This window comes from Pteropus alecto, unplaced genomic scaffold (genome assembly GCF_000325575.1).
Source record: "Pteropus alecto unplaced genomic scaffold, ASM32557v1 scaffold30, whole genome shotgun sequence".
Taxonomy (NCBI): domain Eukaryota; kingdom Metazoa; phylum Chordata; class Mammalia; order Chiroptera; family Pteropodidae; genus Pteropus; species Pteropus alecto.
This window is the reverse complement of record NW_006429782.1, coordinates 1,534,891-1,557,103: the sequence shown is the minus strand read 5'-3', so window position 1 is coordinate 1,557,103 and position 22,213 is coordinate 1,534,891. Positions and strand designations below refer to the sequence as shown.

At 60.0% G+C, this 22,213-nt stretch overlaps 2 protein-coding genes across 3 annotated transcripts in view; one reads left to right on the top strand and one right to left on the bottom strand.

Moving 5' to 3' along the window:
* Nucleotides 1-155: 155 nt before the first annotated feature.
* THOP1 (thimet oligopeptidase 1) lies at nucleotides 156-17,351 on the bottom strand. Of its 2 annotated transcripts, none has more exons than XM_015585807.2 (13): nucleotides 17,177-17,351; nucleotides 14,314-14,526; nucleotides 11,811-11,959; nucleotides 10,601-10,708; nucleotides 9,187-9,289; nucleotides 7,379-7,536; nucleotides 6,317-6,452; nucleotides 5,464-5,830; nucleotides 4,967-5,168; nucleotides 2,039-2,225; nucleotides 1,820-1,948; nucleotides 1,024-1,160; nucleotides 156-669 (listed from the first exon to the last, which is right to left on the bottom strand). In XM_015585807.2, the coding sequence occupies exons 1-13, from the start codon at nucleotides 17,190-17,192 to the stop codon at nucleotides 514-516; spliced, it is 2,061 nt and encodes a 686-aa protein (XP_015441293.1). In that variant the 5' UTR covers nucleotides 17,193-17,351; the 3' UTR covers nucleotides 156-513. The 2 variants fall into 2 exon arrangements, with proteins under 2 accessions (XP_015441293.1, XP_006904141.1); XM_006904079.3 differs by having other exon boundaries at nucleotides 7,379-7,539; nucleotides 17,177-17,257.
* Nucleotides 17,352-18,666: 1,315 nt separating this feature from the next.
* SGTA (small glutamine rich tetratricopeptide repeat containing alpha) overlaps nucleotides 18,667-22,213 on the top strand; it is a 19,262-nt gene continuing 15,715 nt past the window's right edge. Inside the window, exon 1 of the mRNA XM_015600698.1 lies at nucleotides 18,667-18,773. The gene's annotated coding sequence lies outside the window, so the exon portion shown is untranslated. The remainder of the gene's footprint in view (nucleotides 18,774-22,213) is intronic.

Sequence of the window (22,213 nt, the reverse complement as noted above, 5' to 3'; positions counted from 1 at the left end):
CACACAGAGAGCAGCCTTCAACTGCCCGCGTTCCCAGCCTGAGGGTTGATGGCCAAGTTCAGGGCTCGACAGGCACACCAGAACCCAGTCGCAAGTGTGACAACTGACGTCGTGCCACCGTTGTGTGGCAGAGGTGCAGACATTGGAGGCCAAACTGATAATCTCTCTTTTCCTTTTATTAATGGCTGCATTTCACAGATAAACCCGTCCCTTACGAGGGCGAACGTCCCAGGAAGGGCTGTGTCAGTGCAACAGAGAGGAGGCCCTGACCGGACAGCAGCGGCCTCCAGACATCTCGGGGCCAAGCTCTCTTCAGTCCAGGCTGGCCACCGAGCGGGGTCACGGACACTGGCTCTGGGGATTGACAGGGAGAACAGCCCCTCTCCACGCTGCCCTGCCCTCCCCGGGGTGCCGAGCTGGGGGCCGCCTCTCCCGCCCGTTTCCAGGCCGGGAGCTAAGGCACCAGGGCGGCGGGAGCGGAGCCCCCGTCCAGGGCCGCAGAAGCCCTGGGCGTCAGCAGGCCAGTGGCTCGGCGCCCTCCACGTGCAGGCCCTTGCTCAGGAGGAAGGCATCCTGCTTGGGGTCACGACCCAGAAATTGCTTCAGCATGACGCTGGCGTCCTCGGAGCCCCCGGGTCTCAGGATGCAGCTTCTGTAGTCCATGCCGACCTGGGGGCGGGGGGGCAGAGGGGTGGAGCTGGGCCAGGGTCCTCTGCGATCCAGCCGGCTCCTTGGAGTCCCTGGGCGTCCCTCCCCAGCTCCCAGACGGCTTGGGCGACGGGTATCTCAGGGCGAGTATGTGTGCACGCCTGCATGTGCGTGTGAGCATGGGCAGGTCGCCGTCTTTCAGGACGGGGGTGGCTGAGCCTCTGGTGTGACTGAACAGAAAGCGGAATGCTGGCCGGCCCCCAGCCCAGGAGGGCTTTGGGCTGGTTTCAGGGACACTGAGGCCGCAGGCTAAGGACAGCTGTCCTCAGTCCTAGACAGCAGAAACATCGGCATCAGCCAAGGGCCAGCCCTGACCTTGCCGTTGAGAACGCCCTCCCGCTTGAAGCGCGTGTGGAACATGTCCATGGAGTACACCTCGCTCCACAGGTAGCCGTAGTATTGCGCGTCGTATCCGCCCGCCAGGTGGCCGAAGGTCGCAGGCATGTTGGTCCCTAGGCAGACACATGAGGCTCTCGCTGTGTCTCAGCCTGGTCCCCGGTCTCCCCCTCGTGAGAGGAGGCTTCAAAGCAGCCCTGTCAGACCCCCACTCAGAGGAGGGGACCTGGCCTGTCACTTCCAGAAAGCAGGTGCCAGGAGACTCAACCAACCTCCCCACGCCCCAGCACTCACGACAACGCGGCTGCCACAGCACGCGCAACATCAGAAGACCCGAGGGCAAGCCGAGGCTCGCTCACACGACAGAGTGTGCGTCAGCTAAAACGCTTCTTGAAGGCTTTGAATGCTCATGAAACAGTCAACCCGGGCGACACTGCCCATGCGAGATCCGTTACCTCCCCGCACGTGCGCATGCGCACTCAGGCACACGCCGAAACCTCGTCTAGTCGCAGCCCGTGCTGGGTCACTCGTCCTTTCAGAGGGCCACAGGCGGGAGCGCGCCCCGAGCACGGGCAGGGGAGGCGGAGGGGCACGCAAAGCCCCCACCGCGGGAGCCGAGGGCCTGCGGCCGAGAGAAGGGAGGCCGGGGGCCCTGCTTTGCTCCGGTCAGCCGGCCTCTAGGCCACCCTAGTGCCTTCACGTGGCGCCAGGTCCTTTCTGACCCAGAGAATGACAGGAGCCCCGCCCCGAGGGTGGGCCGGGCTCGCAGCGCTACCTGGCGTGGCTGGGACCCCCAGGATCTCCTGGCAGAGGCGGGCGTACTCCTCGGCTGGGTCGGCGGCCATGCGCGTGTGCAGGGCCTGGTCCACCTTGGCCAGGACGATCTGGCGCAGGTTGAAGAGACCTAGGCGGGAGGAGGTAGGGGCTGGCTCTGCGACCCGCGGTCGGAGTGCGCGCAGGGTCGCGGGGGCCAGGGCGGCGCGGCGGGGGGCACCTGTGTTGGCCTGCCGGGACCTGATGAGCTTCTCCAGCAGCTCCTCCGGGATGACGTTGCCGGTCCTGTGGTGCCGCGACATCCTCAGCAGCGGCTCCCTCTCCCACACCCAGTTCTCCAGCATCTGTGAGGGCGCCTCCACGAAGTCGCGCTCCACGTGCGTCCCGCTGAACATGGCAAATTCCGCCTGCGGGGACAGGCAGGGAGCCCGGGAGTGACCCACCTGCTTGGCCAGCTCCCACCCAGACAGCCATACCTGGGGGAGCCGGGAACATCCTGGGCGTGGGCCCTCCCCCAACCATGACACCTGGTAGGGACAAGAGGCTCCCCGGGCAGCTGCTGGATGACCTGTCTCAGCCCAGGACATACAGGGAGGGAGAGAGCACATGTGTCCCTGCTGGTCACCCACATTCCCCTCGCCAACCCACGAAGCCAACGCTCAAACCTCCCCCAAAAGGCCAAGGCCTGGAAACGGGGCCTCTGGGTGACAGATGCTGGAAGGCGCACTGTTTTGTCCACTTTTGTGCATCTGAAATGTTTCCTGAAAAACAGCTCTTGATCCAGGACAGCCAGAACCCAGCGGTGGCGGCTGAGCCTCCAGACAAGCCGTGACTGGTCTTGGGCAAGTCCTCTCAGGGCTAAGCGGGGCAGGGTCACCGGAGGGGACACACGGCCCGTCCTCCTGAATCGCGGACTCTGTCTCTGTGAACTGTGACCCGGTAAAGTTCACTTATAACCCAGACTTGACCGCCACAGGGCTCGGGCTCTCACGGTCCTTCCAAGCTCTGCCCTGTGCCGTCAGCTCTGACTGCAACCGGCATGCTCACTCGGTCCACTGAGCGCCCTGCGTTTTGCACATTTGTGGTTTTGTGGGGCACTGCGATGTTTGAAGCGGCCCCCCAGCATGGCACTGAGGTTCTGGCTGGTGACCCTGACATGTGCCTCACGGAGCAAACACTTGCATTGGGGAAGCTTCTTCGTGCAGGCAGTTACAGACAGCACTGTTGGACGTGAACAGTCCCACTCCACGAGGGGACTTGACACACACACACACACACACACACACACGCAGCACAGGAACTGGCTGCTTAATGGAAAAGCTGGGAGCGGAGGCGCGCAGGAACCTGACCCCACACACACACACACACACACACACACACGAACTGACTGCTTAATGGAAAAGCTGGGAGCGGAGGCGCACAGGAACCTGACCTGTGTTTCTCCCAGAAGAGGGGTTCAGCCCCCGCTAATGCGGTTTTGGGGACTTCGTAAAACAGAACTGCTATAAATGAGAACTGGCTGTATCAGAAGTCAAAGAAAATGAGATGGAAGCGGGACTTCGTAAAACAGAACTGCTATAAATGAGAACCGGCTGTATCACAAGAGACCTAAAGAAAATGAGATCGCTGGCAGGATGTTCCGGTACGGGAGATAATCCGCAAGCACGCCGCACAGAGAAGGGATGGGGCCGGCACCGACGAGGGGGCGGGGGCGGGAGTGCCCCGGGCCCCGGCGCCATGCACACACCCCCGAGCTGCTGTGGTGGGTGAGGAGGTGGCCCCTTCCCTCCCCCCACACGGTGAACTCACAACGGACGGCAGACTAACACGAAAAGTTGAAACTATAAAACTTCTAGAAAGAGAAATTAGGATAAAACCTTAGTGTCCAGGGTTAACAAACAATTTCTTCAACAGGACACAAAAAATGCAGAACGTGAAAGAAAACAGTTAGCAGGTGGAAGTTCACCAGTGCCAGAAAACACTCGTTAAAAGACACCACTATGTGCCCGCCCACACGGGAGTGTCACTCAGCCATGAAAAGGGGGGAGGCGGTGACACTCGCCACGCATGGATGGAGCGAACACACAACGCTCAGTGAGAGACGCCGGACACACAAGACCACATGGCGTATGATTCCACTGATGTGACATGTCCAGACAGGAAGTGGGTGAGTGGTTGTCAGGGGTTGGGAGAGAGGGTGAAGAGAATGGGGAACAACAGCTAAGGGGCAGGAAGGATCTTTTTGGGGTGACGGAATGTTCCAGAACTGCAGAGTGATGCAAGCTGCCCAGCTTGATGAACTGACTATAAGTCACTGAGCGCCCAGTTCCTACATGCTCCAGTCCAGCCTCTCGGCACATTCTCACTTTCAGGAGTCCAGGGGAGCGGGGGGGGGCAAAGAACGGACGTCCAGTTACAGCTGGGGGCCCGTGGCCCAGACGCTAGGCTGGGGGCCCAGGAGCCCGAGTGAGCTGTCTTTGCCACTGAGGGCCTTTTTGGGGAAGTCACTTCAACTTCCTAAGCCTCTGTACCTCCACAAAGAGGGGACAGCACCGCCCCTCACTGGGCTCACTGCGAGCTGCATGGGCCTGGAGCCGGGCTTCGCGCTCCGGTTGCCATCACTGGCCCTCACAGGGTCACGTACCACTTCTTCCCGTGGACTGACGGGAGATGGGGCCTGCACGAGTGCCATCTGAGCATGTTACATTCACGTGTCATCTAATCCGGCAGCTGTGAGAGCTGTCACAGGCTGAACAGTGACTCCCCAAATTCCTATGTTGGAGCCCTGATCCCCAGGACCTCAGAAGGTGACTGTATCGGGAGATGGGTAAGAGCTGATAAATGAGGTCACTGGAGTAGGGCCTGATCCAACATGACTGGGGATCTTCTAAGGGGAGACGAGGACACAGATGCGCAGAGGACGACCCCATGAGAAGGTGGGGAGGACACGGTGCCCACCCGCCGAGGAGGGGGGCCTCCAGGGCTGGAGAGAACCCCTGTCTGTCATTTAAGCCCCCGACCGCAGGACGCTGTGATGGAAGCCGATTCAAGAGTGTCACCATTCCCGTGGTTCCAACACAGGAAGAACCCGACCCGGGGTGACCCGCCTCCAGACCCAGTGACCACCCAGGGTGGGTGGGGCGCCCACCTGAGAGCAGAGCTGATGCATCACGTGCCCAAACTCATGGAAGTAGGTCTCCACCTCGTCGTGCTGCAGCAGGGAGGGGGCGTCCGGGGTGGGCTTGGTGAAGTTGGCCACCATGGCCGCGATGGCGATCTGGCGGCTCCCGTCCTGCCGCAGGCAGCCTGGCTGCAGGCCGAAGCAGGCCGCGTGCCCGTACTTGCCTTCCCTGGGGAGGGGCGGGGGGGGGACGCACTCAGCTCGCTGACTGACACAGCGGCACCAACCTCACGATGGCCCCCGGCTCTGCCACTCACTGACCCTGCGTCCCTCAACCAAGCCACCTGCCAGCCAGGGCACCGGACATCCGAAGGGTTCTCAGTAGAGGAGCGAGCACCCGCATCCCGAATGGCATGACCACGCCCAGCCCGTCACCCCACCCTGCGCGGTGCCCGGCACGCGCCCCGTTGTTGGGGGGAGGCTGAGGCTCAGAGCAGAACCTTCCTGCCCCGGCTCACACGCACCGCGGGTAGAGATCCAGGTAGAACTTCCCGATGACGGTCCCCGAGGCTGCGTCCCTCACTGAGTACAGCTTCACGTCTTCGTGCCACACGGCGGCGTGCTCCTCTAGGTCGAAGGTCAGCCCCAGCAGCTCCTGGTAGATGCCCAGCAGGCCCCTGGTGACCGCCTGCGTTGGGAAGTACTCCTTGAGCAGGTTCTGGTCCACGCGGTAGCGTGTCTCCTCCACTTGGTTCATGTAGTAGCGCATGTCCCACGCGTTGATCCGCCCGTCAAAGTCCAGGCCTCGCGCCTCGCACTCGGCCTTCTTTAGCTCCAAGATCACTGCCCGCTCCTGCTCCCCGAGGGGCTTCAGCTTCTGAGCCAGCTCGTCTGGGGACAGAGGGGACAGGCACGGCTACCTCCCTGCAGCGGGCACCCCAAAGCTGCCGTGTTCACCCCACCCTCAATGCCAACTCCCGATGCACTGGCCGTGCGCCATGTGGGCGCTGGCACCCCACATGAGGACAGGACGGGGCCGGGAGGCTGATCGAGGCCAGTGCCACGCCTCCCATGGCAGCCCTGGGAATGGTCATGGGCCTCGTTTTCATGAGGAAGAAACGACAGCCAGACGTGGGTCACTTGTCCAGAGCCTCAGGCTGGGAAGGGCTGAGTGGGCCGGGTGCAGGCCTCTCCCCAGAGGCCCGGTGCTCAGCTGTTAGATTAGGACCCTCGGGCCTACAGAGAGGCCAGGGGAAGCAACAGGACGCCCACCCCTGGGCGTACAGAGCAGAGTTCCCAGAAGCACCAGCCCGTCATGGTCAAGGACACCCATAATTGCTCCCGGAGCCCCACGGGCAACGGAGGGAGGCTGGTCACCCAGGAAAGTGGCCACCGCCTGGCTGGTCTTCGCCATGCTCATCTCCAGGACGTAGTCGGCGTGCGTGCTGAACCCCAGCAGGCTGGACTTCTGGGCCCGGAGGGTCACTAGCTCCTTGAGGATGGCAGAGTTCTCCTGCAACCAACAAGCGACCAGGCCCATGGGCGACGGGTGTCGTCCCCACACAGGGCTCTCAGGCCTCTGGGCGGTCCACCCGGCCAACCAAGCTCGTGGAGTCAACACAAAACGACATCCGTCTGATTCGTTTACGAGGAGACAGAGGCCGTTCAGAGGACAGAATCCTCCTGCCAACACGATCGGTCCACAGAAAATGAACTACAACCCGGAGTAGCCTGGAGAGCCTCCGGGCAGACGACGGCACTCGGGGCTGGCGGCCAGCAGTGCGGTCACCACTCTGCCCCGGGTCAAGTATCGGCCAGGATGGGGAGGGCGAGGGGATGCCCGCCCCTCTCCAGTCCAGGGCAGCCAAGGGCCTTGGCCCAGGGTCTCGACAGTCTAAGCAGGAAGCAGCACACCCCACCGGACCCCGAGCTCCTGGCTCCTGGGCGAGGCCCCCAGTGGCCCGCTCTGGACGAGGCACACTCCGGCTTGTGTGCGCTGCCTGTTCCAAGGCCACATCTAGGATCCGGGTATGGTTGGGGTGTAGTCTGCCTTCAGTCCCCGGACGTGGAGGGCCCAGGACTTCACTGCCTGCGTCTCATGTCACCCTGTGACCTCCAGCTGGTGATTCCTCTCTGCCAGCCCCGAGCACCAGTGTCCACAGAGGACGAAGGGGGCCCCTCCCACTGCCCCCACCTGCTCCTATTCGGGCCACGTTGGGGTGGGACACGAACACATGTGCCCATGCGGGATGGACATCTGAAGCCACGCCCGGGTCAGAGCCAGTCTGCGGGGTGTCTCCAGGGGCAACCGCACTCGCTGAGGGCCTCGCCTGTCACTGGACCTGGCCTGGCGTATACTGGGAGACTCGCGGCACTGAGCCAACGGGACAGGCCCCACCCTCCAAGGCCCCGACAGGAAGAGGCCCGGCGATCCCTCACCTCCTTGCACCGACAGTTGAAGGCCGCCTCCACCTTCCTTCTGGTCTCGGGCACGTGGCATTTCTTCAGGAGGGGAAAATAGTGAGGGTACTTGAGGGTGACTTTGAACTTCTCGTTGTCAGTCTTTTCCAGGGAGTTCAGGAAGTCCTCAGGGAGTCCTCCTTTGGGAATGAAACCAGGAGCTTTAACAGAGCAGCGCACAGCCGGGGCTGCAGGGGTGGGCTGGGCACGGGAGCTGGCGGGAGCGCCAGGCCCGCCCCCCTGCACTCAGTGACTCCGGCCACCCGCCTCCAGGCCCAAACCCCAAGGGGCAGACGTGAGGACTCTCCCGCCTTGGGGACCTGCTACCATCTGCATCGGAACTCCCATGGGGGCAAGAGCTACATCTGCCTGGACCCTGGACGGCATGGGCCTTCCAGGGCTGCGTCTCCTCCTGTGTCCTTTCTCGGTAAATGGCACCACGGTGGACACAACCTGCCCAGCAGCCCTGCCTGCGCCCCCGCTGGACAGTGCCAGTGCCCCGTCCCAGCAGCCCAGCACTGCGACTGGCCCCGCTCCTGGCCCAGCCACCCACAAGAGACCCGCGTGCATCAGCCTCAGCCTGAGCCCACCGGGGGCTCCTGCCTCGCGGGGGAAGGGCAGAATGAGCCTGAGTGTCCTGTGTCAGAAAGGGGACTACCAGGGACATGCCAAACTAGAAGGAGCCCTCGAGGGCGAACAAGGGCAGTCTCAGCATCAAATACGTGAGGACAGCGGTGGATTCACCCACTAAATAAAACAGGCCCTGCAGGCCACACCGATGCAAATGGATGAATCAACAAATACACGGAGGCAAGAGAAAAGCTCTGACCTACGAGGTAAAGCCAACTGACAAATGGACAGAGAACGAGGGAGTTGCTTGTCTCTACAGCTCGTGGGTACAAATGTGCTGAGTAGGGTCTTAACGCTTCTCGCAAAAAATTATCGATCGTGAAGGGAAGACTGGCAACGTGACAATGGAGACACCTGATAGAGAATCACCTGATCAAGTGATTAAAATCCAGGAATAAAAAGGACATAGAGAGATGTCCTAAGTTAACACCAAAAATCTCTTTTATGATTAGAGCAAAGTGCCACACTTCACTCAGCCAGACCTGTAGACGGAGCCGGGCCCTGCCATCACCCCTCCCCAGCGACCGCAGCATCTGAGGCCGGCTAGAGCATGGCACAGTCGCCTCCTCACGTGCTGGGGATTCAAGCTGCCTGCACGAGAGTCCAGGCCAAAAGCGAGGCCCCCGGGCTGGACAAACCAATGGCAAAGCAGGACCATGGCCAGTGCGGGTGAGCAGACGCATCTGTGGGATTTGAGACCCAGGATTCCCCTGAGGCCAGGAAACACGTGGGCCATCCTGAGGTGTCGGGAGCCATGCAGGGGGACGGGCTGTCAGGGTCAGGGAACGGAATGAGAACGGGGACGGCAGAGCCCAGCGGGGACGGATCAATAAGCACTTGCTCAGGAAAACACGTGCCCACGGGGTCTCTGGCGCAGCCATCCTGGAGGCCTGGAGCAATGAAGGCCCGGCAAAGGCTGTGGGCCTCACAGAGCCTGGGTCTCAAGGGTTAGGGCCCCACACTGATCACAGAGCTGGGCGGGACACGCAGCCTCATCGGAGGCCCTCGCAGGCTGTATCACAGCCACCAGCCCTCCCCAAGGAAGGATCTAGAATCTTAGGTTCCAAACAGTGAGTGCTCTGAGTACAAAAGCCTCGGCCTGAGGTGGTCTGACACCCAGGAGGCCAGGAGGCCCCGCCCCACTCCACCCTGCGCACCTAGCTCCTCCCGCGTGAAGGGCAGGGAGGTGGTGTCCTCGTTCAGATTCTTGTTGAAGTCGATGCACAGCAGACTCAGCTTCTTCTTGATGCCTTTGATTTTCTGAGGGAGAGAGGGGTCGTGAGGAAGGGGCGTCGCTGTTCAGGCCCCCTGGGTCAGGCCCCCCCCATAGAAGAGGCGGAAGGTGGGACGAGCGAGTTTGCAGCCCGAGCTCCTGCCTGCTGCACTGAGCGGCCTCGGGACCCGGGGCCCCTGGGAGCTCTGCGGGTCCTCCTAGTCAGGAGCCCCCACGTCTGCAGCCTAAGCTCTGGGCACCCTAACACAGCTCGGCTTTTGTCCCTTCGGGGTATAAATCTAGTTTTCGGAAACGGTTAACAATGGATGCAGATCTGGGGGAGGGGGCAAGACGGGGACACACAGGACAGGAACTGCCTGGGTGAGGGTGAGCCTGTCAGGGGCCCAGGGCTGCCCGCCCAACGGGGTGGAGGCAGACGCCCCGCTGGGTAAGCACGGCACCGGGATGGCGCCCTCCCAGCGCCAGTTTCCGGCTGGAGGACAGGAGACGCCATCTGTGATCCTGTGACACCATAAAAGTACGTATTCGGTCTGGGCCCCCATTCCTGGCGCACGGCTCCCACAGCCTTTGGAATTCGCTAAGTGCAAAAGCAACTGAAGAAGCTCTAGGGAGAAGGTGACAGGAGTCCCTTGCGACTGCACCTGAGTTTGTGTTAATGAGGTGACTCTTGGAAAGCCCTGGCACTTGGCCAGTGATTGGTGACGTAATGAGGCCACCATGAAACCGAGGACAGGCTGTGACCACCACCGGCCGGGCGAGCAGGTGCAGACGCGGGAGAGGGGTGCCCCGGGGAGGGAGGGACGCTCCGCGCCCCGTCCCCACGCTTCGCCCTTGCGTCTCTTCCGGCTGCTGTTCCTGAGTGATCACCTTTCACACTAAACCAGGGATCTAGTGAGTAACATGTTTCTGCGGATTCTGTGAGTCTGTCCGGTAAATGGATCGGACCGGAAGACAGGGGGTTGTGGGAACCTCTGCTTTTCAGCCACTCGGCCAGGAGCACAAGGGACGGCTGGGCCCTGAACCTATGGTGTCTGGCACCACCTAAGTTGAAATGTAGGACACCCAGCCAGTGGCGAAGTTCCTTCCTGTGGCATCACACACACCTAGTGTCAGAAGAGAGTAATGGGGACGGCAAAATGTAATAGGTTGGGGGCGGGGGTGCCTGAGGTGACCTGCACCCCCTGCTCAGCTAAGGGAACCCGTGACCTCAGAGAACTGAGGGCAGAGCAGGTGTGAAGAGAGAGCCGCCGGGCAGACCTCTGGCACGGGGTCCTGGCAGCAGGAAGTGGCATCGGGCCGGGCGCAGGGACACCCCCCACCCCGAGAGCCGCACCCACCTCCTGCGTCTCTTCGGGCAGGTGGAGCCCATTCCTCCGGCCGAGTTTGATCAGCCGCTCCAGGTACCGCCTTGCCTCGGGCCTCAGTGAGTCCTTCTGGACTTTCTCCTAAGACGAGAAAAATCAAAGTTCTGTTTAGAGTGAAAACCGTGACAGAGCCAAATGCCAGGAGCAGTAGGGACTGGCGCGCTCCGATGGCGCCGAGCGCGGCGACGTGGTACAGCTGCTCTGGAAAGCAGTTTGGTGCTTCTGTAGAAAAGTGAACCGTTTCTACAAACAACTGTCCCGCGCCCTGGGCAGAGGACAAAGATGTAGGCGCACACAAAACCGTCCCCGGATGCCCGCTTGCTGGGGGGGCCCAGACGGAGGCTAGCCCGGAGGCCTTTGGCAGGCATATGCTCCCATGGGATACGGGGAGAGGTGACACCTGCTTGTCAGGCTGACTCTGGGTGTGCAAAGCTTGTCAGGCTGACTCTGGGTGTGGGGACAGGTGGGTGACGTGCAGAGGGGACTTCTCGGAATGATTTCTCACACGGCGTGCGAACTTGGGAACAACTCCAATTAAAACAACACCGCCTGAGCATCCCCCGTCCTCCTGAGACCCTCCCCACCACCTGTGCGCCAACCGCACCGCCTGCACTCACCCAGCCCCTCCTGCGCCTCCCCCACCGCCTGCGCCGAAGTGCGCGGCCCGCCCCAGGCGAGGCAGCCACGTGGGCACATTCCAAGGGCCTGAACGAGACGAGAGGCACGAGCCCCATCACCGGCAGTGGAGGCCCTGCTCGCCGTGAAGAGCAGCGGCTGGAGGCAGGACCCACACTCGTGCCGTGTCGCCCAGCGCACGTCAGGCAGCCCCGCTCAGCACACGCGGGAGGCGGGACACCATCCCCGGTGGTGCCCGCAGGTCAATAAAGTGACGTGACATGGCGGGTGCAGGAAAGCGTGAGGAGCCCCAGACTCCCATACTGTCCTCCATTCACCTTCATCGTTTTTTAAATGACTTTTTAACTGGAGTAAAACTGACATGACATAAAGTTTTGCATCGTAACCGCGTCCAAGGGCACAGCTGGGTGGGCGAGGCCCTTCCCGCTGCGCGGCCGCCCCGGCCAGCTCCAGCCCCGTCCTCAGCTTTCTGCCTTCCCAGTCTGATGCGGCCCCGCTCCACTCCCTACCGCCCATGTGCCAGGCCGTGTCCCCACCGTGTCCCCACCTGCAGCCAGACGACCCTCTGGTACACATCCTGCCTCATGCTCATCTCCACGTCGAACTCGGACAGCTTCTTGTCCGCCTCCGTGCTGGCTGTCCGAATGGCCTTGGACGGAGAAACGTGCTGGGGGAAGTCGAGAATATTCCTCTGCACTGAAACAGGGAGGCGACGGGACGGGTGTGAGAATGGGCCCCGGGGGGCAAGTGGCAACTCAGCCATGTTGGTTGATTCATTCGGTGAACATTCTCCACGCGGGGCCCCGAGCTGGGCACTGGGATAAAGAAATGGGCGCTGTCACCCATGTCCTCGGGGACCTCAGTCCAAATGGAAACAGATTCAGCTCACGACACTCCAAGCCAAGAAGGACCGTAACAGAGAAGGATGGCAAGGCTGAGAGAGGCTGGCGGGACTCCACTCTGGAAAAAGAGCCAGGCTGCTGACGGCTGTAGTTCAAAGTCATACGCGGTTGCGTAATGTTAAGGGCGCATTCACACCGTGTCGAACGGAGGAAGTGGGGGGGTGGTGGCTGGGAGAGCACAAGCTCTAACACGTGCTCTTTAACGTGACCCTCACATGAAATGAAAACACACGTCCACACAAAAACCTGTACACACGTGCGCAGTAGCAGGATTCCTACCAGCCACATAGCGAAACAACCCCCACGCCTGTGGACGGATGAGCAGAGACGCACGTGGCCCGGGCACACGGGCAGTGTCACTCAGCCGTGAAAGGGAGGAGGCACTGACACTCGCCACGACACGGATGGACCTTGAACACATTGACGCTCAGTGAGAGACGCCGAACACACAAGGCCACACAGTGTGTGATTCCGCTTATGTGAAACGTCCAGAACAGGCACGTACGTCCACAGGGACAGAGAGTAGGTGAATGGGTGTCGAGGGCTGGGGAGGGGGATAGGGCTTCTTTTGGGGGTGACAAAAACATTCTAAGGTGAGATAATGGGGAGTTGGACACCACTGAAAATACAGTGACGACCCCGGGAACGTAATGCTGTAACCGGGTGGGTCGCACGTACGTGAATCGCATCTTAACAAAGCGATTTTTAAAAAAAGCACGCACTTCGCATTTGGGAGACCTGAATTCAAACTGCACCCTCATGGTTCTGGGCCATGAAATGTCCCCAGGTCGGGTGTGTCTAGCTGCACCACACAGACCTCTGAAGGTGGGGACAAGGACAGACCCGCTCAGCTGACTTGCGTTAAATACTGAGGGGCTCCAGACGAGCCTGACACTGGCTGCCCTAGAAAGAACAGTGACAGAGCCAGCCTCTGGGTTTGGGATTTGCAGGCTGACAGGCGACAGTGACTGCATTGAGTGTGACATCAGAACCGTGCAGAACAGCGCGGCGGGTTTAACCAGGCAGCGGGCCGGGGGAGAGGGGCCCAGAAGAGGCTCCTGTGGTCGGGGAGCAGCCTGACATCCCACGAGCGGAGTGAGAAGAGCTCGAGGCCACGAGGAGAGGGCTTGAGCAAGTCCAAGGCCACAAAGCCGGACAGACAGCTCGGGGAGGGAGAGGGAGGCCGACAGTGCGAGGGACCGAAGGCCACGACCAGGCCTGAATGGCGGCTGCCCGAGGGGGGCGCCACGAGCCAATTTTAGTTTTCTTTAAAACTGCCCAGGCTACTGAGTGGAGACAAATAAAAGGCCACAGGAGCGGGGGTGGGGGTTAGGCCTGGGAGATGAGAATTAGCACCCCTGGACCCTGGAGAGCCTCCCACGAGAGAATTAGGGAGACTGAAGCCCGCCCGCCTGCCCACAGCCGGGGAGGGCGAGGCAGAGGCGGGACGGAGCCTGGCCTGCAGGCCCGGCCCTCGACATGGCGACGCTGGCACACTGAGGCCTCAGGGACACACGGGAGCCCTGCGGTGAGAATTCAGGGGCCCTCCATGGTTCCCAGGAAAACGACTTTTGCTAGAGACCTGCGGTTGGGGGTTTCCTCAGCTTGGGGTGCTCAGTCATGTGACGTCTCTCGGTCTTTTGTCCCCACACCGTCAGGCTCTACAGAAGGGACTCGGGGCACAGGTTTTATATCTGTCTGACCGAGCACCTCGCTCCCCCGACAGGGACCAGACAGGCCCCAAGGAGGAGAGAAGGCTCCAGCTGGGTGGCCATGAGGACAAGCGACGGCAACAGCTTACCCGGGGCACAGGGGGACCACGAGGAGCACAGCAAGGGGCCAAGTTCAGCTCTCAGAGAAAACAAATACCCCCTGGGACACAGAAAGGGGTGGGAAGGGCTCCAGTTTCAAGGTCAGCACCCAAGCTGGCTCTTGGAGCGGGGTGCCATTAGACACGCTGTCCCCTCCGGGCCCTCAGATGACACGCCTGTGAGGTGCCAGGTGGCCAAGTGAGCAGGGCGCGCAGGGGAGGCGGCGGCATCCGCTGGGTGACTTTAACCCCATCAGTGCCTTCGCCCAGCACGGCGCCCAAGGGTGGTTGCTGTCACCCCACGGTCAGGGTCCGAGAGCTCCCTGCCCTGGTCTTACCTGTGTAGGACACCTCCACGTCAGCCAGTGCCTTGAGCGTGCTCTCGTAGGACACGTCCTCGAGCTTCTGGGAGCCCACGCGGTCATACACGCGCTTGGTCTGCTCCATGAGCTCCACCGTCAGCTCCCCGATCTGCTGGGCACTCAGGTCCCACCTCAGGTAGTTCACCACGGGGCAGGGGGCCGCCGTGTCCAGGGCGGCTCCTGCACAGGCTGCACGGAGGAGACAGAGCCCAGGCCGGGCGTCTGCTTCACATCCGGAACGAGGGACAGAGCAGCTGGGGGCGGAGGGAGAGGACCGCCGTGTCCCCTGCAGACGGGCGAGGCCCAGGGCTTTGTGCGGATGCACAGGGTGACCGGTCCTGCAGAGCAGGCGATTCTGCACCTAGGGGACACTGGGTGATGTCCGAGACATCTGGGAAGTGGCTATCGTGGCTGTAGTCTGATGCTATTGCGCTCAGGGGGTGGGGCCAGGGATGCTGCTCAACATGCCACAGTGCCCCGCCAGTTTCCCCCAGAGGGTGACCCGCCACAATGTCAGCAGTGGTGAGGTGCGCGTTCATGTATACCTGCCTTCCTCTCAAAGAATAACTGGATTACGGGGTGCAACCCCTGACCTCCCTGCTGTGACATGTGACACTGGTACCAATTACCTAAAATAAGGGGGATCCTGATCACTGAACACCCCGAGCTCTCAGAGGAGAGACCGTGGTCTGTACAACTTCCAGGTGGGGTTCAGAGTGTAAGCTGTCCTGCGCTCGCCTCCTCGCCAAATTCTCAGACAATTCTCAGCTCTGCATCCCACTCGCCATTTCACGGGTGGGCATCCTGAGGTTTGGAGAGAGCAAGCCTCCTGCCACGATGATCCCACAGCCAGCAAGTGGGGCTCACGCCCACACGGTCTGACTGCCCCGTGCTGCGAACCGGCGCACTGGACTCACCCCACCTCTGCAAATCCGCACATCTGGGCTTCCTGTGCCCATCTCAGGGCTCCACCCTGCACTCAGGATTCAAGTTCAAACTCTTTGTCAGAGTCTACACCATAGGTTGGCAAACCATGGCCTACCTGTTTTCGTACAGACTACGAGCTAAAAGTGACTTCACGTGGGAGGGTGTGTGACCGCCAAGTATAAACCATGTGGCCCTTTCCATACCGGTTTGCTGACCCCTGATCCATATTGTCCAGACTCGGCTGGGTCCTGCACGGCAGGTTAGGCCAGCTGGCTTTGCCAACTGCTCTGCGTCCAGCCGCACTGGCCTTCATTCCCCAGGTCTTCCTGCACGTGGTCCCTGCAGGTGAGTCCTACCTGCCCGTCTTCCTTTCCACATTCCTGTCCCAGAGGCCCACGCCACCGCATCCCTACAGCACCTACAGATCTGGAATGGCTACACCTGCGCCAAATTATTTGTTGAGTTAATGAAGTGGGTTTGGAATGAGTAATGAAGGGGCTGCTCCAGGAAGCCCCCAGCGGTGCCTCATCTTCCCCTTCTGGCACAGTGGGAGTTGAGCTGGGCCAAAGTGGTCCCGGACACCCCTTCTTGGAACACTGGGGGTATCTGCAGGTGCTGCTGACTCGGACCTGTGTTTGGTGTCTCTAGGGAAGGGCCTTATCAACATTAGAGGCTGGGTCATTCTCTGGGGTGAAGTGCTGAGCAGATTCCCTGGCCCCCCACCCACGTAATACCAGGAGCACCCTCAATCATGAAAACCACGGATGTCTCCAGACATCATCCAGTGTACCCTGGGGGGGCACAGTCAGCCCAATCGCCAACCACTGATATACACTAAGAGGAGAAAAAAGGCTTTTAAGTCAGCACAGGTCAGATTTTGTGCCCAGACTGCTGCAAACTTAGGGAAAGTCTGTTTGCAGAGTATTTTGGATTTCAAAACTGCCGAAAAGGGACTGTATGTCTGTATTAAATTCGGTGGTAAAGAAGGGCTCCGGGGCTCGGGGAAGGTGGTCAGAAAAGCCTCCTGGAGGAGCGAGAATCTAAACACTGACCAGGCCTATTCATTCCATAAATATTTACTGACTGACCCGCAGCTAACAATCCTGCAGCAAACACGGGAGACAGCATTCGTGCCTTCCTGAGTCCTCCAGAAGCCTCGGTGTAATTATTATCATTAATACAATTATCACCATCATAGTAACAGACTGGAGAATGAACTGGGGGAGGACATTCCAGGAGGCACCACACAACAACCTGGGCAATCTTCTAAAACCCCTTAAAGAGATCACGTTGCTCTCCTAACGAAAACCCTCCCCTAGCGCCCATTTGCCTTGAAAATAAAAGCTGTGATCTGGCCAGAATGGCTCGTTACTCTCCAAACGCCGTACACTTCTGCCTACCAGCCTTTGCCCTCACAGTTACTGCCACGTGGGCCGTTCCTACCCGAGGCTTTCACGGGACAGCTGCTTCTCCCGCATGGAGCCCATGCTGAAATGCCACCTCCTCTCAGAAGCCCTCCAGGGCTGCCCTCTCTAAAGAAGCGCCACCGGCCGCGGCACTGACCGCTCTCTAAAGCCCTCGCTCGCTTCCTCGCTTGCTGAACGTAGGTATCGGGCTCTGGAACTTCGTCTAGAACTCGTGGTCTCCCCCACAGTCCGCCCCGGGGCCCGACCCGTCCTGAGCAGGTGTAGTTAGTTGGCTGAGGGAGTGAAGCTCCGAAAAGCTAGTTCATTCATTCTGCCACCGAGTGGACCGGGTCTCCGGCTCGCCGAACTCCCCACCCGCCAGGGCTACGGTCACTCAAGGGTCACTCGGCTCCGCTCTTAGGCCCAAGTCACAACCCCAGGAGGCACGAGGGAGCAGGGGGCGCCAGGGTCCGGTGAGCGGGGATGCACCGAGGCGCGGCCGGTACCTGCGGGGGGCTTCATGGCGGGCGGGTGTGCACCGGCGGCCTCTCCCTCCACCTGATCCGCGTCCGGCCGCCTCAGCCGCGGCGGCCAGGAACCTCCGTCCGCTCCGTGGCCACAGCCGTCCGGACTGAGTCGCCCGCCGCCCGCGCGCCGACAGAATGCTGGGAGGGCGCGTGCGCCGGAGGACGGGGCGCGCGCCCGCCTCAGCTCCTCCCACACCCCGGCAAGCTTGCGGAGGCGCGGGCGCGCTCTGCGCATGCGCCCCGCAGCCCTCCCTGCCTGTCATTGGCTCTTGGCGGCGAGGGGGCGGAGCCTTCAGGGTGGAGGAGGGGCGTTTCCACGGAAACCCGCACACACAGGGTTTCCTGAGCCTGGGAGCTTCGGAACGTTAGTGGTTATGTCCGCCAGTATTTCTCCGCCTGGGCTACTAGTCCCCATATTTTGTACTTGCTCCCTTTCCACCTTAAAAAGAACAAACAAAAATCCCAGAAACGAAAGCAATTATCACCGAGAAAGCTTCAGTAAAGAGATCTAGAACTTCAAACAATGGGTGTTTTGGAACAGTGCGGTAACCTGACCTACATGCAGGGTCGTCGGTTAAAACAACAAAATCTTAAAGTGTCTGAGGTACCCGGAAAGAAAAATTTACTAGAAATAAACTCGGGGGAAAAAAACCCCACCTCCTTTATTTCTGTAAATAGGATAAAAAATGAATCGGGAAAAACTTCTGTCAACTTTAGCACTAGTGGTCAGTTGTGAGTCGCCTTAGGGAACTTCTCATCACTCACCCTCTATTAAGCACACCAAGTTTAATTCCATGTCAGTCTTTGTTTTCACTGTTCCCTGTACCTGGAGTGCTTTTCCTTATCCTCCAAATCCACATGTAAGAGTCCCTTCCTAATCATCGCAGCCAATTCACCTCCTCACGACCACGACAGCCTATTTTTTCTTCACAGCGGGGAAGTAATTTATGAGCTAGGTTACTATTTCATAATCTGTCTACCCCAGTACAAGCTAATGAGGGAAAACACTTTGATAGTTTTTACAGTTGGCTTAAGATATTTGCTGGCTACTAAGCACCTGCTGTGAACAATCTCTGTATTCCTTCACACATTGGATGAATGGAAGAATGTATTTGTGGGTGAGTGAGTGGGCGGGTGAATAAATGAACAAAGATAGTGGATAACAGTTGCTCGCATTCAGAGCGCCTGTGACGTTCTAGGCGCCCGAGACCCAAAAGCAACTGCACCACGTGGCCGGCTCAGCACCACGTGAACGGCTCCGCCTACTCCGCCATAGACAGTAGTCAGCCACTGTCCCACCATGCTCCGCTCCATTCCCGCTCTAGAAGACAGTCAGCCCTGATTTCCGGCCTCCATTCGGTCGCAGAGGTCAGTTGCCCTAACGACCAGCTCGTTCACGCCTCTAAATTGCGTCACTTGCCCCCACGCCCGCCGAGATACTTGCCGCGCCTGCGCAGAAGGACAGGCCGAGCCGGACGGCGTCTTCCGCGCAGGCGCGGCGCTCGGGGGGCGGGGCCGGGAGCGCCGCGGTGCGCAGGCGCAGCCGTCGGTGGGTCGGGGTTCGGCCGCTTGAGAGGTGAGTGGGGGGCTCGGCGCTGAGCCAGGCGAGTCTGGAGGTCCACTGCTCGGAGTTCCCGGGGCTCCAGGGCCCATAAGGGGAGGTTAGGCTGGGGCTGGGGCCGCCGCTATCCATGGGGTACTGTGAGGGGGCGGCGCGTAGGGGAAACTGAGGCCAGGCGGCGTCGAGCGGGCCCTTGCTGGCCCCGGCTTCCTCGTTAGGACCCCAGACTCCGGAAATACTGGTTCTCAGGCCTGTGGGTGGACAACAGGACGTAGAAGCGCCCTCGCTCGCTGGGTGTCCGTTGCTCCCCAGAAACACGGTTCCTTTGAATCGGGGGCTTCTATTCGTGGTGTTCTCATCGGGGTTCCCGTCGCAGCGCCGACGCTCTCCACCTGGGGGACCTTGACCAGCCTCTCGATTTCTCAGAGCCTCAGTTTTGCCCTCTGCAAAAGGGGAGTCGTCACGGTCCCTTCCCCGGGGATCGGGGGAGGGTTCAAGCCTTAGAGCCCAGTGAAAGCCCAGAGGGGTCATCAGTCAGTCTCACTTGACACGTAGGGTCTTCGGGAGAAATCTGGTCTCGAGGACCTTCGCCACCACCTCTGACTGGCCGCGTGAGCTTGGGCCAGTCGCTTTTCCTCTCTGAGCATCATTTTGTGTGTGCAGTGGGGACTGTAGACACACGTGCCTGCTAGGGTCATTGTGAGGTTGAATACTCTAGAGCATTTTCCAGTGAGGTTCCTGGTGCTTGTTAAGAGCTCAGTGGATGATGGCTGGTTTTGTGATTTGATGTCAGAAAATGTGTGTATCCCCTGCATCTGGGAGTGAGTGACGTTCCTGTTTTGTGTCGTTTCCGCGATTATTTTTTAGGTTGTTTTTCCTCTCCCTAGACCAGTGGTTTTGTTCCCTCTAGAAGACATTGGGCGATGGGTCGTCTGTGGTTATCGTGACTGGGGGGAGGGGGCCCAGGGATGCTACTCAACACCCCACAGGGCCCAGGATGCCCTCCAGAGAATGGATGGGCCGTGAATGTCAGCAGTCCCAAAGTTAAACCCTGCCCTAGACTAGCGGTTCTTCACCAGCAGGAGCTCTTCAGGGAGAGGGGGAAGTGAACCCCCAAAACCACATGCAAGGTTTTGATTGCACACCCAGTTTCGTCGGGAGAGGAAAGGGTACTTTGGAGCTTAAGCTCTGGGCCTGGGTTCAAAACTCCTAATTTGTGTCGTCTTAACCTGGTGACCTTATCTTTCTAAGCCTCGGTTTTTCCTTCTGGAGAATGGGGTTTCTGTGAAGCAATCCAGGGTCTCGCCTGGCCGCGATCAGGGAAGCACATCCAGCTGCAGCCTGTTTTAGTAAGTGAAGTTTCGTGGAAACAGCCAGGCCCAATCACACTCACCTCATGTGAGTCGCTGCCACAGGGACCTTTCCGCCTGCAAGATTGAAGAAATTTACTCTGGCGCTTCTCAGAAAATGTTGGCTGGCTCCTGAAATAAGCCATCGCGTGTACAACGCTTAGCTCAGGGCCCGGAATGTCCTTGGCGCTCTGGGGGTTTCACCTGCTCGTCACAATTCAGTTCTTCTGGAAGGGTGAGCGGCTCTAGGTGGGGTTAAAACCCGGCCCCCGGGCTGTGTACAATCCCACTGGATCCTGCTTATTTTTTTGCCAAGAGCCAGCACTGGCTGAGGCGCAGAGCACCCGGCGAGGCCGAAGGCATAAAGGGGACTGTGAGTAGGGAAGCGAGACCAAAACTCTAATGGGGAAACGACCCAAAGAGAGTGACTTCCCCGAGGGGCCCGGGTGTGTGGCTCCGAATCGGACAGTGACCTCTTGTTTTCCTGAGTCCACACAGATCAAACGCCCCCAAGCACTGGGGTTCGAAGGAAGATGATCTGTCCAATGGCTCCCAGTCTGCTGGGGTGCCACACTGGGGCTCTGCGGGAAGATGAGGGAGTCCCGGTCTGTCTCAGGAGGTGGCCTTGCAGCTCGATGGTGAAGGGGGAGTGAGTTTCCCCGACGGGTCGGAGGAAAGGTGAGCAGCAGTTTTGATCAGAGCACAGAGGGTTTGGATGGGCCCAGCAGGTGACATGCCATGTGGCAAGGGGCCGTGTGCTCACACTCGTGGTGTTTCAGGGCGCTATCGAGGGTTTGTAGGCATACAGGGCATCCTGGCGTCATTTTGGAAGAAAACAGGGCCGCACTTTGGGGGGTGCGCTCAAACCCGAGTTCTAACTTTGGGGCAGCATTTCTAGGGTACCTGAGGGGTCCTAGGTTGGTGGGGAAGGAGCTCCGCCCCAGCTTGTGGGCACTGTGTCTGTGACAGGGCTGTGGATTCGGAGGCGGGACGAGCACCCACAGAAGGGGCGGGCCGTCCTTCAGAAAGCAGGTGCTTCTCCCTGGGGTGTGGGGGGCGGGTTACTAGTTTTTAGTAAGGTGTGCCGTTTTTCCCTTTTGAATGGTCAGTTCTGGGCAGGGAAATAAAAGGACTAGAGACTAACATTTTTTTTTTAATGATAAAATGATAAGGTAGACCGGACGCTGGAAGGGATTCTGAAGGCACCAAAGAGGGGCAGGCTCAGGACGCCCGCGGGCCACAGGGCCAGCGTCCGCCCACCCTCCCCAGGCTCAGCCCACACCCTGCGCCCCGGGCGGGCCTTCCGAGAGCACACACAGCTCTCCCTGTTCAGAGAGACAGTAGGCCTTTGAGAATGTCGTCCAGCAGCCAAGGCCCTGCCCGTTGTGATTGTTCCAAGGGATGCCGGCGCCGTCACGGTGTGAGGGTGGGCCCGGCTCTGGGGAGCAGAGGTTTGTCCATCTCAAGCCCCACGTGCAGCACAGGTGCGCCAGCCGGTCCGCCCTCCGCTCCGGCCGTCTTGGCTGGCGCGAGAAGCCGCAGTTTCCAAGGACCACCCGGTCGAGCACCGTGCCGGGTCGGCCGCTGCCGCTGTCCCTTTTCTGTACTTCTGAAACCCAAATTCTCAGCAAACGGGAGACTTCTGAAAGCTTGCAGCAAAGTCATTTGGCCAGAAAATCTGACTCGTGCTGACCTAGAGCCTGTACTTTTCCCATGAAGCGTCTGTTGGTGATTTTCACCTGGGGATGGTCTAGCCATCTGTGGTTGTCACCAGTGGGGTTCCTGGCATCAAGTGGGCGGGGCCAGGAAGGCTGCCCAACGCCCCACAGAGAACAGCCCGTCTCAGCATCACAGTGCCAAGGGGGGACCCTGCATTCATTATTTGGAAAAATGTTGAATATGATCCCTACTCACCTAGACACCAGAATAAGTCCCCGATGGTCGGACGGTCACTCCAGGGGACCCCAGCGTGCGAGTCGCCTCTCCCCTGCCACTCAGGCTGCATACTTAAATGCATGCAGCCCCCTGGCACCTCTGCAGGTCAGGCGGTCCTGGGGGTCAGTGGGACCCCTTAACCCAGGGTCTCACCTGGGGTAATCCTGCCCC

Coding starts and splice junctions, on each gene's coding strand:
- THOP1 (XM_006904079.3), bottom strand. Junction 10,709..11,810: donor AGAGGGTCGTCTGGCTGCAG/GTGGGGACACGG, acceptor TTCTCGTCTTAG/GAGAAAGTCCAGAAGGACTC. Junction 2,226..4,966: donor TGCATCAGCTCTGCTCTCAG/GTGGGCGCCCCA, acceptor CTGTCCCCGCAG/GCGGAATTTGCCATGTTCAG.